We start from the raw sequence: 13,554 nt of genomic DNA, 5'->3' as shown, positions 1-13,554 counted from the left end.
CAGCACCACAGTTAGCTGATGGCTTCAGGACTGAGAGCCCAGCCTGGGGAAGGGAGACTTGTGTGCTCCACAGAGCTGAGCGTGGTCCTTTTTGAAAGGCAGAGCACGCTTCAAACAACTGCTTGGTGTTGAGGCTGGCCTCGGTGGTGCAAGCATGTGAGAGGAAGAGCAGCAACCGACTAAGCTGATGGGTGTTTAATTTTTAATCAGGGAAGGGTTTGCAGGCACTTCGTGTTTGAACAGTTTCACCACGACATGGCAAGCTTGCGCGTTGGTGCAGAATGTCAATTGTAAATTTAAATGAAAAATATTTACATAGTAAGATCATCTCGAAAAAAAAGATTTGCATTTACAAGGCTTTGCTTAGGCACAAAGTCTTCTGCAGGCACTGGCACAGACGGAGCCACTGGAAGGGCTTTCTTGAGCCACCTGGTTATTAAAAACCCAAGCTTGACATTGTCAGAGCACACCAAGACAGCCCAGCAGCCACCAGAGGAGAGTTCCTCACCTATTTCCATCTCAGCTCTGCAGCGAGCTCTGCCTTTGTTCTGCAGGTCCATCGCCCAGCAGTGTCACAAGGAGCAGTGGGGCTGCACTGAGGTGCCACAAGCTGCCCACTCGGTGCCACGCTTCTCATCCTAAGGGCCAGGCAGAAGGGATGGCCAGTGCCCTGAAGCTGTGTTAACCAATTTAAGCTGAAGACCACAAAATTAATAATATGAGCATGCTGGCTTGAGATACTTAGATGGGATTGAGATGCAAAAAGCAGGAAGGACCAAAGCTGCCTCCACCCAAACACTCAAATCATGCACCTGCCCAACTGGGAGTGGCATTAAAATCTAACAGGAAAAGCAGACACGAAGGCACCCTCGGGATATGAAGGGCCACTCAGGCTGAAGGCGTTTTGGTTGCCTTTGGTGCAAATTAACGCGCTCTGTGCTTTTGCAGCAGGCCTTGGCTGCAGGTTTCTCAAAATCACGTCTGCATGTGCACGTGTCACTCCTGTCGATGAGCACTGTTTCTGTAACCTGTGCAGCATGAAGTTGGCCTGAACACAAGTTATTTTGACTCCTCCTCACCTCCCGTTTGACCCTAGTACTGTTCAGAGACCTGCACAAGTGTAACTCATAGAAAGGTTCACCCCAGAGGTGAACTCGACCTACAGAAGAGTCTGGATCCATTTCTTCTCCCATCCCCAAGACAGACCCGACTCCTCCTGCTTTTTTCCATCCTCCAACACCCAATTTCCAGCTTACCTAGTGCTCCTTTCCAATGAGGGATTACTCACGTTACTGAAGTTATTAACTTCCCAAGGCTCATAAATCAGTTTTGAGAATGAAGATGAAATCTAACAGCAGAAGCAATTTCTTCCCGGGTTTGAGTTCGGGGCAACACTTGATCACATCCATTTCAGCAGGGAGGGGAACTGCGCTTGCTTCAGAGCACAGTTGAGGCTGATTGATTGCCTACAAAGCATCAATTCCTCACACTGCCAGATCTTCAACAGAAACCTAGACCACAGCTCGGCAATTTCTTTTTAATTGTCGTTACAGCAATGGCTCACCTCTTCCTAAGCACCTCAGTCCTGAAAGCGAACCAGTCAGGAAATAAATCAGATGGTCTGAGCTCAAAGATTTCCCCCTGTGCTATCGTTTATGCCTGCACTCCTTTCTGGACAAACTCTGGAGCAGCCTGCCATGGTGGGAAAGGCACAGGACAAGGGCTTCCTGGCCACGTCTTGCTGTTTGTGCACGTCAAACCTGCTCTGGCCAACCTCTAGCTTCAGCACAGAAATTCTTGGTAGCTTTAAACTCTCAAAGATTCATGCAGAAAGCCCTGGGTGCTGATCAGGAAGCTCTTGGTGTTTCAGATCTCAGCCTAACATTGCCCTGGAACACATGTGAGCGTTCAGCAATCACCCTGCCATTAACATGGCTCACTTAGGACGCCCATTTACCCATCAATATTCCATTATTTACGGCACCCTCGTCTCCCAAGTTGCTTTTACTCTGTCCAATGGATCCATTCAGCATTACGAGGTTCTCAAAGCAAAAAATAAAACAGCAAAAACATGGCTAGGTGGAATCAAGCCTGCACTACCACCACTTTTACGTGTATTCTCCCTCGATTTAATGTGCACATCCACACTGTTAGCAGTAATTAAGTGAAATGGAGGTTTCTATTACTATCAGCTGCTCTAAAAAAACAACAAAACTGAAAATAATTTCATTGATTGTTAGTGCTGAGTACAGAAGCACAAAAGATTTTCAATCTAGCTTTAATGCTGCATTATTAGTAATCACAACAGGTTTATTTCTTAGGTAATCCAGTAATTAACTAGGTCCTGATCTTGCCTTGGGAAGGGAGGCAAGAGCATTTACCCACTGGGGACAGATTTTTACCCAGGCATCTTCAGACACCTAAGGCATCCTTAGGGTAAAAGCCGTGGTGCCAACTTTTAGTTTAATTAAAAACTGCACTAAGTTTAGTTTAGGCCCCATTTTAGAGCTCAGGAGCAGCGCTGCCTGGCAAGCTGAGCAGCAACATCCAACCTGGCTGAAGAGGACTTGGGGATGGAGGCAGGCACCAGGAACTGCAGCTTCCAAGCAACGAAAGAAAACCACACTCAGACACATATAAACCAATTAGCCCACTCCTGGGGCTTTTCTACACAGAAAACATGACCATAATCCCCAGAAACGACAGCCTCCTCAGTAGCCTTTCCACAGAAGCCAGTTAGTAACTATCGGAGCTGTAAAACAATCTTACCTCATCCCTTATTAAAGATAATGACCCTGCTTATTGAGCTGCTTCTACCTTTATTAGCCCAAAGTGAAGTTTTCTTTCCCAAATAACTGTTCTCAAATAATCAGGCCATCTCTGCAAACGCCTGAGCAGCCACAGAAACAGGCAGCGTAGGGGCATTTTCACAGGAGGAAAAAAAATTAACTGATTTGAAGGAGCAAAGGTTTGTCAGAGAGCTGTTGGTGCAGGGGTAGGAAACATTGGTGCTTTTTTTTCCTGCAGAAAATCACAGCCAGCAGGAAAACATCTGCTTAATGACCCCAGTGACTTAACTTGCCTTGCAGTTTGTGTTGATGGGATGTGAGCTGGCAACCTGAACCAAGAAAGGTGATGTTTGGGACGGGGAGAAAGCAAATTCTACATCAGACACACCGGAGCAGAGTAAAGCAGTCCCCCTGGGCACCCTACGGGGACTGCTTGTTTGTTTTTCACTTGTTGCTCCTTTTTCCTTTGAATTCCTCACTTTGACACCAAGCGGAAGACCCTCCCTTAAGCTTGTGCTGCTGACAGCCACCTACCTGTACAGCACGCGGACAACAAATCCCAGAGCAGCTAAAGGAGATTTAAGAGGTGTTTACAGCTTACTTGGCTCTGAGAAAAGTGATGTTAATTCTTTGTGAATAAACATTTCAAAACAAAATGATGCTGGGAGGAAAAAAAAAAAAGTAAACAGAAAAAAATTAAAGCTCCACTACGCTGTGAATGTGTTAATTTAGACGAGATATCTGCTGATACACATTCAGTTCCTGAAAAAAAAACATTTCTTTTTGTAGGTAGACAGGCAGAGAATCATCTCAGAATTTGGTATGATGCAGTCTATACCTTTTTTCCTCTACAACGTGGAGAAAAATGAGTTGTTAATACACAATCATTTCTCCCTGCCACTCTGTCTGCCACAGAAACATCACCCAACCCTGCCACAGCCACTTGATTCTTTAGAAAATTGCTCTCCTGGCCAGAGAGCCACACTTTAATGTACCTAACAGCTTTTAAATACAAATATCACCAAAACAAACACAAATGTTGAAGCATCTGCATTTCGTCCACCAGGCAGGAATTACTTGCTAATTTAATAGAAGAGCACTGACAGCCAAAAAAAAAGAAAAGCAAGCCTGATCTGCTGCAGTTGCTGTTCCAGCAACAGGTTGTTGGATTAATCCAGACGTGAGAGGAGAAAAAGGAGACAGGTTCTCACCACATCCCACACTGCAGGATGACATCCAGGCGAGCCGAAAAGCCTAGCACCCCTCAGCAGGGCTTTGACCTCACAGTCCACCAAAAGCATCTACTTGATGGTCTTGGGTTTCGTGCTAAAGGCCTATAAATTCTATCAGTAAGAGGAAAAAAACAAGGGTTTGAGCTTATGTGACCATGGAGACTTAAAACCACCAGAGAAGCCAACTATCTCCTATTTAAAACACAAAACCTGAAAACCATCACCTGGATGTGTTTGCTGGGGGACAGAAGAAGGGCGACAAGCTGGCAGAGGCCACAGGGACAGCGAGGAAGCCCTGCAGTGAAACAAAGGCCGTTTACACAAGACTTTGCAAGCTACACATCCATGGCTCTCATACACCACCACGAGCAGCTTGCCTGCCCCTGGCTGTGCATTCCCACCCCAGCATGCCCAGTTACCCCATTACTCTCGACAGAGGTTCAACCCAGAACACACAAAGGAAAACTCTACAACAGATTTCCTTGGGGAAAAACAGTCACCGTCGTCATCGACGAGGAAGCAGGCCAAGGTAACTCCGAATTTACTAGTCAAGGACTTTTCAGGCAGTTTCGCAGAAGTTGCAGTGAAATACTACATGATCTGAACCATCCAACTGCCTATTTTTTTTCCATTTTATAGCACCTTAAATCTCTTCCACTGAGGACAAACCTGTCAAAGGCTTTTGGATGGTATGTGCTTAGACAGTTTGTTGCAGCTCAGACTTTACAGCCTCATTTTGCGGTGCAGAAGCATTCTCCCAGAGTTACCACCCTGAACTGTGTTAAAACGCCATGCACCAACAAAGGCACTGAAAACTGGGAAGAATTAAGTAAGTATTTTTATATCCTGGTCCAGTCCATCTCAGGAAGTGTTACCGCAGCAAATGGAAGAGCATCCAACAACATTTCTGTAACAGACCTAGCACGATTGCCACACGACTGTTATTTTGCTTGAGAAATACAGGAATAGCTGTTTGCACATTCTGGATCTAAACATAACTGACGGGTCCCTCAAATACAAGCTGAAAAATGTACTGCTCATGGAATACTGCCTCAAAGCAAGGCTTATCCTGGCCTTTCAAAGTAATGCAGTGATATTAAATGCTAGTAATTGAAGATTAGTCTAGGCAGAGCACGCCCCTTGCCAAGGGGAAGGAAGCCAGCTGGTAGGGGCTGCCCTGAACACACACAGTGAGGTCCCCCAAGGCTTTGGGTGTGCCAAAAGGTGGAATTGAGTTGGTTTTAAGCTCAACACAGGGTTCTGCACCCTAAACATGTCTTCTTATGGACATAAAACCTGCCCACAAGTACCAATAAAACAAACACTAAAGAACTTGGCTAGCCCGTAACAAGTGCAGCTTACATACGCTGTTGAGGAGAAACACAACAGACCGAACTGGTACGAACCCTGCATGCCTTCCAAAAGACACCAATCTCCAAAAACACCTGCAGCACTTATCCCATGCCTCCTGAGACTCCAAACTGTTTGCAGGTCTTGCAGCTTGTCCTGTTAAACTGCCCAAGGGTAACGGTCTGATCTGTCCTCCAAAAACGCAACCACAACCAGCAGCTTATCGGGGAAGTCAGCTTCCCAGCCTAAGAGGTACAGGAGAAACCTCTTCTTGTCCTGAGAGCAAACACGAGTTGATAACGGGTTACACAGACATAAAAAAACACTGTTGAATATGTCCATTAGACTAACATACCACTGAGCAGCAGAGAATTCAAGCAGATGATTCCAAGCCTAAAGGTGTCACATGAAACCAGTGGCCACCCCCTCCAGATCCCCGAGAAGCAGGCAGGGATGATGCCAGAAAGTGTTTGCTACAGAGCACATGGTTTAAACACCTTCACTCAGCTTTTTTTTTTTAAATACCTCCCCATGCTCACAAAGTTTTAACTGAGCACGTACAGAGAGTTGTTTTTCTGCTTTATGTCTTATCAAGATGGTAAAACTGGGGTTGGGTTGGCAGGGAACGCCAGGCAGAGTTCTTCCACCGCTCACTCCCATGTCTGCTTCACTCTTCCTCCCGCATCCAACAAAAATGTCAGCACAACTCCTCGCCCTGCAGAAAGGAAACCTTGCTTCCTGCAGCACGGGGGAAAATTCTGGGTCAAGCCCTCAGAATGGGAGTAATTCCAAGCAGGGCAGCTTGAGGGGTAAATGTCAGCCAGATAATTAGTTCAGCACAATTAAAAGCAAGGGAAAGAGGGGCCCCAACAGGCAGCAGCACCATCCTTACCTGTCTCGTAGGCGTATTCACTCCCTGTTGGTGGGTCAAGCAGTCATGGAGAGCGCAGGAAGTTCTCTCAGCAACTGTAAGGCTGTGTTCTAAAAAGAGAGGAAACATAATAAAGATTAAAACTCTCGGCGGGAGCAGGTTTCATATAGTTTCCCTCCTGGCAGTCGTGCTCGGCATAGCAGTGCTCACACACATCACCCCCAGTACTCCCGCTGTAGCGCTCGCACCTCACGCTGCCTGCCAAACAAAGCCAGAAAAGGAAAAAATGGTCATGCTACTGAAAAAAAAGCCAGCCAGGCCTTTGCTTTGACTCAAGTCTGAGCTGGCACCTGGGTTTCGACAGGAGAAAGCCCAGCAAAGCTGGGCTTTGATGCTCTCACTCAGTTTTACCCCCCTTTCCCAAGTGGCTCATGAAACTAAATGGAAATACAGCACAGGTAAATCATGTTGCGATGAAAATCAAGCCTTTCTATCCTCTCAGCAGTTTATTAACCTAAATTCACCTTGCAGGTTCTTCAAAAGACGAAGTGCACATCAAATAGTTTGGCTGTTCAGTGAAATCAAAGCTGGTTAACGAACAGGTATTAAAGAAAACATTTTGACATGAGCTTTAAAAACTAAATTAGCAACAATTCCAGTAGCCCTGGCAACAACCCTGTTGGCAATTATTCACTGCAACAATAAAAATAAATCAAAACTAGAGAGCAGGGACTCCACACTTTGCACATTCAGAGGTACTTCTGCTCCCTGTCCCTTCCCCACCGTCCCACTTGGCTTTCCCAGCCAAGCCCAAAGACTGCTGCCGTAAGAAAATTACTTTTTCTCTAAGAGTCTCAGACACAATGCAGAACAAAATCAAATCCCAGCTGCGATGAGGCAACCCAGCACCCTGCAAAGGAGTCCACGAGTGCTGTGGGCTAACCAAGAGTGCTTTAAGACAGTTCTGCTGCAGGGGGCTGTAAGGGAAAAGCAAAGTCACCAGACAAACTCCTAAAAAACTTTGGCTGTTCCTTGCTTTTCACCAAACACACATCAGATGGGGGGTTTTTAGAGGGATTCCTTGTTCCTCAGCTGGCCCTACAGGTCAATATTCACTGATAGGTGACTCCCTGAGCAAGCTGTCTCTCCTAAAGCACCAGCAGCAGAGCACGTGAGAGCTGCACTCACATTTAACGTGCCTGCCTGGGCTGGGAGCCACCTGACAGCAAGGGGACACCTCCTGATTCCTCCTCAGCCAGCCAGCTTGCGGTGTCTTCAAAGGGAGAGGAGATTTCCAGCTGTCCTGCCTGCCGGGATGTCCTCACGTCACGCTTTGGGACGAAGTGGGAGAGTCAAAGAGCCAAGCTCCTGAGCCAGCACCCACCCCGAGCATCTCCCAGCCTCTCCTCGCCTGTGGGGACACAATGCTCGCTTCACTACAGGCTTTTCGGGCAGGAGAAGCTGAGCACAGGATCTAAGCACAACCCCTATGGTTTATTAATAAAGAAGCAATCACAGTTACAAGCAGCACTAGCAACTGGGCACAGGGGAAGAAGCCACAGCGTGCCAGTGCCTTGTTTCGCCAGCACAGCTGCCATCCTATAAAACTTCCCAAATACACTGCAAGCCCTATTAAAAGCCTTTTTCCCACCTCTCAAAGATGAGTCACTTCACTACCACCAGCTGCTGCTTCTACAAGTGCACCTAAAGGCCTCAAACCAGCGGAAATCCACAATAAACACCCACGCAGCACCCAGCTGCTTCCCTACAACACTCAGCAGCCGTGCACCCCAAAAGCATCAGTGCCAGAGGCCTCTCACCAGCACCAGAACCGCTCACCTCGCACTTTCGCCTACCTCTCGCCCGTCGATACAGGCATTTACCAGCTCGATGGCACAGCGGGAGCTGCCAGAAAGCAGGCAGTGAGGTTTCGGCTGCTAAAAGCTTTTAGGATACCTAATAACATAAAAAAAAAAAGAAAAAGAGAAAGTAAGCTAATTTTAGAAGCAGCAAGGACTTGAAGAAAACCTCCTCACTGGCACCCAGGCTCTTTTTGAGACACAAGTCACCAACCCACAGCAAAATAATTTCAAGTGCCGGGCTCCCGGGGGAACTCGTTTTACCATCCAGCACCCAGACGCTCACTGACACGCAAAGTTTGCCCTCTTAAAGGATTTTTAGTGGGAGAACACCGTCCCGGAGCCCACAGCCAGGCTGTGCCCAGGGCTGACACCACCCACAGTGTTTTGCAGTGTCAGGAGGGGAAACGGGAGGCTTCGGGGGGCTCCCCCCTCATAAGATGTGCTTTAAAGGGGCTGAGGTTTTAGGTCCCTGGGGCTTTAGGGAGGTCTCCATTCCCTTGGTTTTTTTTTTTGGGTGGGTCTCAATTCCCTAGGGGCTTTGGGAGGGGGATCTTGATGCCCTGTTGTTTTTTGTTTGTTGTTTTTTTGGGGGGTGGGGGTAATTCCCTGGGGTTTAAGGGGTGGTGTCTGAGTTCCCTGGGGTTTTGGGGAGGGTCTCGGATCCCTGGGGGTTTGGGGGGGGCTCAGTGGTGTTGTAGCTCCTTAGGGTTTCAGCTCGCCCTGTTCTGAGGCAGAGGGGTGTCGCTGTTTTGGTGGAGCCCCGCCCGGGAAGCTCCACATGCCCGAAGCACCACAAAACTTTAAAAACTTCGCATCTTAGTGCGGAAAAAAATGGGAAAAAAGGGGGAAAAGCACCCAAAAGCTCGCTGCAGAGCCCACAAACCCCACTCTGTGGGAGCACCCCACAGCAGGGGGTTCCGGCGTCACTCCCCGAAACCCCCCTCACACAAACAGCCGCCGGGCCGCGATGAGGGGCGGGGATGGGGAGACCCCCCCAGCGCCCCCAAATACCCCATTAACGCCCCCATTAACCCCAATAACGCCCCCAATTAACCCCTTTAACCCCATTAACGCCCCCAACTCCCCTCAGCGCGGCCCAGCCGCATCCCCAGAGCCCTTCCTCGGCCGGAGGGCGGCTCCCAGCGCCCCGTGCCCAGGCTGCGCCCCCCGGCCCGGCGGAGCCCCCCCGGACCTCGGGTCCCAGCCCCGCCGCCCCCCGCCCGCCGGGCCCCGCTCACCTCAGCGCGGCCCCGCCCCCTGCCAGGCCCCGCCCGCCTCAGGCTGGGGAGGTCCTGGAAGGGGTGTATGGAGGGAGGGGATGGAGGGGGGTGGGAGGGGGGAAAAGGGAGGCTGAGGGGCTGGGGAGGGGGCTTGGAGGGTTGGGTGGTGCTGGTGGGGAGGGGGCGTGGGGGGGCGGAGGGGGGGGTGCTTGAAAACGTCGGGTGAATGTGGGGAGGGGGCTACGGGCAGGTCCTGGAAGGCGTGTGCATGAGCCCTGAGGGCCTTATATTTTATATATTTATATACAAATATAGCTAATTTTGCATCTTTATGTACATAGGTTAGGAAAGGGGGGTGTGTGGGGTTGAAGGATTTACGTACATCCTGTGAAGTCACTGTAAATAGGGTCTGAGGGATTTATACCCAATAAAGAGGCCCCTCACTGGGGTCTGAGGGGGATATATATATCATAAATATATCATAAATATATCATAAATATATCATAAATATATCATATATATATCATATATATAAAGTCCTGTGTCTATAGGGTCTAAACCACTTCATATAGATCCTGACAGGCCTAGTAATGGCACATGAGCAGCTAAAGTATAGGCTTTGAGGGACGCATATACAGTTACAGGGCCTGAAAGGGCCTGTGTGTATATCTGTGTGTATATAAGTCCCTAAAGGACTATAAAGGGTATAGTTTTAACATATCGGCCCTAAAAGGCCAGTATGTTGTATCTCAGGAACCCATACAAGCAGTCCAAACAGCCTGTGTGTAGGGCCTCAGGTGTGTATGTACCAAGTCGCAGCAGCCCCCCAAAAGAGTTGGCCTGTTTCTGAGAGAACTGGCCTAAATCTCCCCAAAACAGCTCCTGGGAAACCAGTCTGAAAAATCCCGATTTTGTTGTGTGACTGTGCCTGAGCTGCTTATCATGCTCCTGGTCTCAAAACACTTTATTAGGGGCAACTGTTTTCCTTAGTTGTGGTGAAAAGTGTGGAAATTCTGCCTCCACTATTGCTCCATTTGTTACCTATTTAATTAATGTGCCAAAAAATGTGGTGGAAGTCTTTGTTTTTTTTTAATCATTAGACAAATGGCTATTAAAAGTCTTTAAAATTGGGATAGAATTTGTTGAATTTTGTTTAGAAACGACCTTCTTGAAAAGAAAACAGACTGAGCATCTGTTGTTTTGGTGTTCTTAGAATAGAAATCCCTGCCTGAGATGATGCATCTCCCTGATCCTTCCTCTCCTGGAGGAATTTTTAGTTTACACGCATTCACACCTGGACCAGAAGGATGACAGGAGTAGCCTCAGCGCTTAAAAATGATCCAAGAGCAAGGAAGAAAAAGAAGAATAGCACCGTGAAGAGAAATTGAACACTTGCATCGTTGTAGAAGTGTGTAACTCTTCAGGGTCCAGATGAGTACTTCTACTCCAGCCCTGAAGTGAGAGCCAATGTTACTGCAGTGCAGCAATTCCTGAATTGGGAATTAAATAGAAATTGTGCCCTGTTACAAGTCTCTTGCACCCTCAGAGGTAAGCCAGGCTGTGCGACATTAATGATGCCCTACTATTTCTTCATTATTTTTTTTTTTTCCTGCTGCTGCTCTGTAGTCTCCCTTTTCTTTTCCTGGAAAGAAGAAAGGCATTTGAAGTTGTTTAGTTGACCTGTGCACATTCGGGCTGCTTTTGCACCGTGGTCACCAGCTAACATCTTCATATGTTTTCTGATCAACCAAACCTTGAACTCAATGCAGAGGAGAGCGGGAGCAGCAGGGCAGGACCTCCTGAAAGCCTCCCCCAGCAATGGTGAGCTTGATGATTCAGGAAATGTCATGGAGGGGGAGCTTTTACCTGTGGGCTGGGAAGGAAATGAGGCAGATTGAAAATAAATCATCAGAGACAAGGATCTGGGGAAGTGGGCGTTGCTCCCCTAGGTCAGAAAGGTGCAGGAGGAGTTTTTTCTTTTCCTTTTCTGTCCTTTCAGCCTTATCTAATCGTTTTCTGTGTTTCTCCAGGGCATGTCTTTGAAGCTTCCTGCTCCCCTGGATGGAAAAAAGCTGATTTATAAAAACAGACTTTTTCCCCCAGAAGCTGATTTCATCCCAAGATGGGCTTTGCCTCCCCATGCTGCTGCTATAGTTTGGAAACCAGAACGTCCTTCAGCACGGCTCAGGAAGTAACCAGAGAAACTGCTGGCTTGTGTCTCGCAGGCCTTACTTGCTTCATTTTCCATCACAACAAGCTCTTCAGTGGCTGTCCTGGGAGACGAGCAGTGGAGACGAGGTGCATTCTTGAGAACTTGGGGGCAATAAAAAACAAGATTTGCTCTAATCACAGCCCCTTTCTGAAATGCTGCTGCAGAAATGCTTCCTGTGGCACTACAGATGGACTCTCTAGTTATATATAGTGGCACTTACAGAGCACCTGCACTGCGCTCTGTGGCTGGAGCAGCGATGCTTTCGCAGCAGTCTCCAGGGAGGTACCTGAAGAGGAAACCCCATTTGGGGCACTTTCTCTGGCAGAGCGTGGAATTGCAACTTGCAATTGTTTGCAAAACAGCCGTGGGGAGAGCCGTGACTCTCCACAGCGCTCGCGGCCGTGACACTGCTTCATGTGCAAACTCAGCCCGGCGCGTGCTCAGGCGTCTCCGTCGGAGGGAGGACTTGCCGTGGGTGAGGTTAATTTTAGGCCTTCAAGATATTTTTAGTTGCTTCCAGATGCACTTTAGGCTGGTCCTCCTCAGACTTTAATGAACCCCCATTAAAAAACACATTTTCCAGAGGCATAAATAGGCAGCGATGACTCTTCAGGAATGCGGGAGGCTGCCAAATCCCAACCAGCCCTTTTCGTAAGGAAACTCTGGCAGCAGTTTCTAGGACAAACCTGGAGGAGGGCTTTTTGGCGATGCCAAATTTACAAAATTATGTTAAATTCCGAGCATATTTGCCAAAATGGAGGAGGTTTGGGGCGGAGGCGCTGCTGCTTTGCCTTGCACGTGCTGCGGGGCAGCAGCACCCAAGGGTGCCCCATGGGCGCGGGGAGGAGGCCACGCCCCCTCCCTCTGGCCACGCCCACCACCCATTAGCCACGCCCACATTCCCCATAAGCCACGCCCATTCCCGTGGCCACGCCCCCGAGCCCTCTCCCGGCGCCGCCCACCCTCCCGCGGGCAGTGGGCGGGGCTCCGGCCGGGCTCCACCCAATCCCCTGTCTCCCCGCGGCGGCCGCCGCCGAAGGGGAGGCTCCCGATTGGCCGCCGCGCTCCCCGAGGCCCCGCCCCTCTCCCCGCCCCGCCCCTCCGGGCGTGCAGCCGCCGCCGCAGCGAGCCGGGGCCGTGCGCGATGGCGGCGGCGGCGGGCAGGTCCCTGCCGCTGCTGCTCTGCCGCCGCGCCGCGCTCGCCTCCCCCGCCGCGCCTGCAGCCTCCTCGTCCTCCTCTTCCTCCTGCTGCTTCCCGGCCCTGGCGCGGCGCCGGCAGCAGCAGCGACACCGCACGGTGAGTGGGGCGGGGGCGGGCGCCGCGGGGCTGTGCCCTTCAGGAGCCCCCGGGGCGGCGGCCGGGCGGCTCCGGGCTCCGGGCTCCGGCGGCTTCTCCTCCGGGGACGGTGCTGGGGGGGCCGTGCCCAGCCCTGCCCGGCAGTGCCCAGCCCTCCCCGGCCTCGCCGCTCCCCGGCCCCGCCGGCAGGCACCGCCCCGGGGCCGCCAGGTGGCGCCCCGGCAGCCTCCCGGGGGTACCGGCCCCGAAAGGACGCGGGGACCCCCCAAAAATACCGAGTGACCCCTCCGGCTCAGCATCAGCCCCAAGGGCTCTGCCCAAACCATGGGGTACGGGGGCGCCCCAAAACCGCCTCCCGCAGGTGCTCCGGGAGGGTTTGCTCCCGTCCCGTGGCTCACTGATTAGAAACTGCTCCAGGTTTTTGTCCTGGGTTTTTGGCAGCTTTGCCGCTGTCAGTTCGTGGCATCGCGGTGATGGGGTTGGGGGTTTTTGCCCCTTTTCAGCAGGGAGTCACCGCTGTGTAGTGGTAAGCTGGAAGCTTCCCCGAGCAGGTTGGTACCGGGGCACTAACCCTGACTTTTGGCAGCGGCTGTACCGTGCCTGCTCATCTCCTCCTGGAGGAGATGAATTATGCTTTCGTGGAGCACCGGGAGAAGGTGGAGAGCCGAGAGCTGCACAGTCCAACAAGCGATCTCCGAGGAGGAATTACAGCAACCAGAGC

The 13,554-nt window shown here is 50.4% G+C and overlaps 2 protein-coding genes across 5 annotated transcripts in view; one reads left to right on the top strand and one right to left on the bottom strand.

Moving 5' to 3' along the window:
• The window catches only part of MICU1 (mitochondrial calcium uptake 1), an 80,747-nt gene extending 71,267 nt beyond the window's left edge, over positions 1–9,480 (bottom strand). For 2 of the 4 annotated variants that reach the window (XM_027460227.3, XM_027460231.3), the window contains exons 1-3: positions 9,343–9,480; positions 8,099–8,198; positions 6,264–6,352 (exon numbers count right to left, since the gene is read on the bottom strand). The gene's annotated coding sequence lies outside the window, so the exon portion shown is untranslated. Of the gene's footprint in view, positions 1–6,263; positions 6,353–7,430; positions 7,563–8,081; positions 8,199–9,342 lie in introns of those variants that run through there. The other 2 variants (XM_038181198.2, XM_072040321.1) reach the window with 2 other exon arrangements.
• A 3,146-nt stretch (positions 9,481–12,626) lies between these two features.
• Positions 12,627–13,554, top strand: part of MCU (mitochondrial calcium uniporter) — a 70,389-nt gene continuing 69,461 nt past the window's right edge. Inside the window, exon 1 of the mRNA XM_027460789.3 lies at positions 12,627–12,833. Coding sequence (XP_027316590.1) covers positions 12,681–12,833 — 153 coding nt within the window. The 5' untranslated portion in view covers positions 12,627–12,680. The remainder of the gene's footprint in view (positions 12,834–13,554) is intronic.

Source organism: Anas platyrhynchos, chromosome 6 (genome assembly GCF_047663525.1).
Source record: "Anas platyrhynchos isolate ZD024472 breed Pekin duck chromosome 6, IASCAAS_PekinDuck_T2T, whole genome shotgun sequence".
Lineage (NCBI taxonomy): Eukaryota > Metazoa > Chordata > Aves > Anseriformes > Anatidae > Anas > Anas platyrhynchos.
This window is presented reverse-complemented; position numbering and strand designations above follow the sequence as displayed.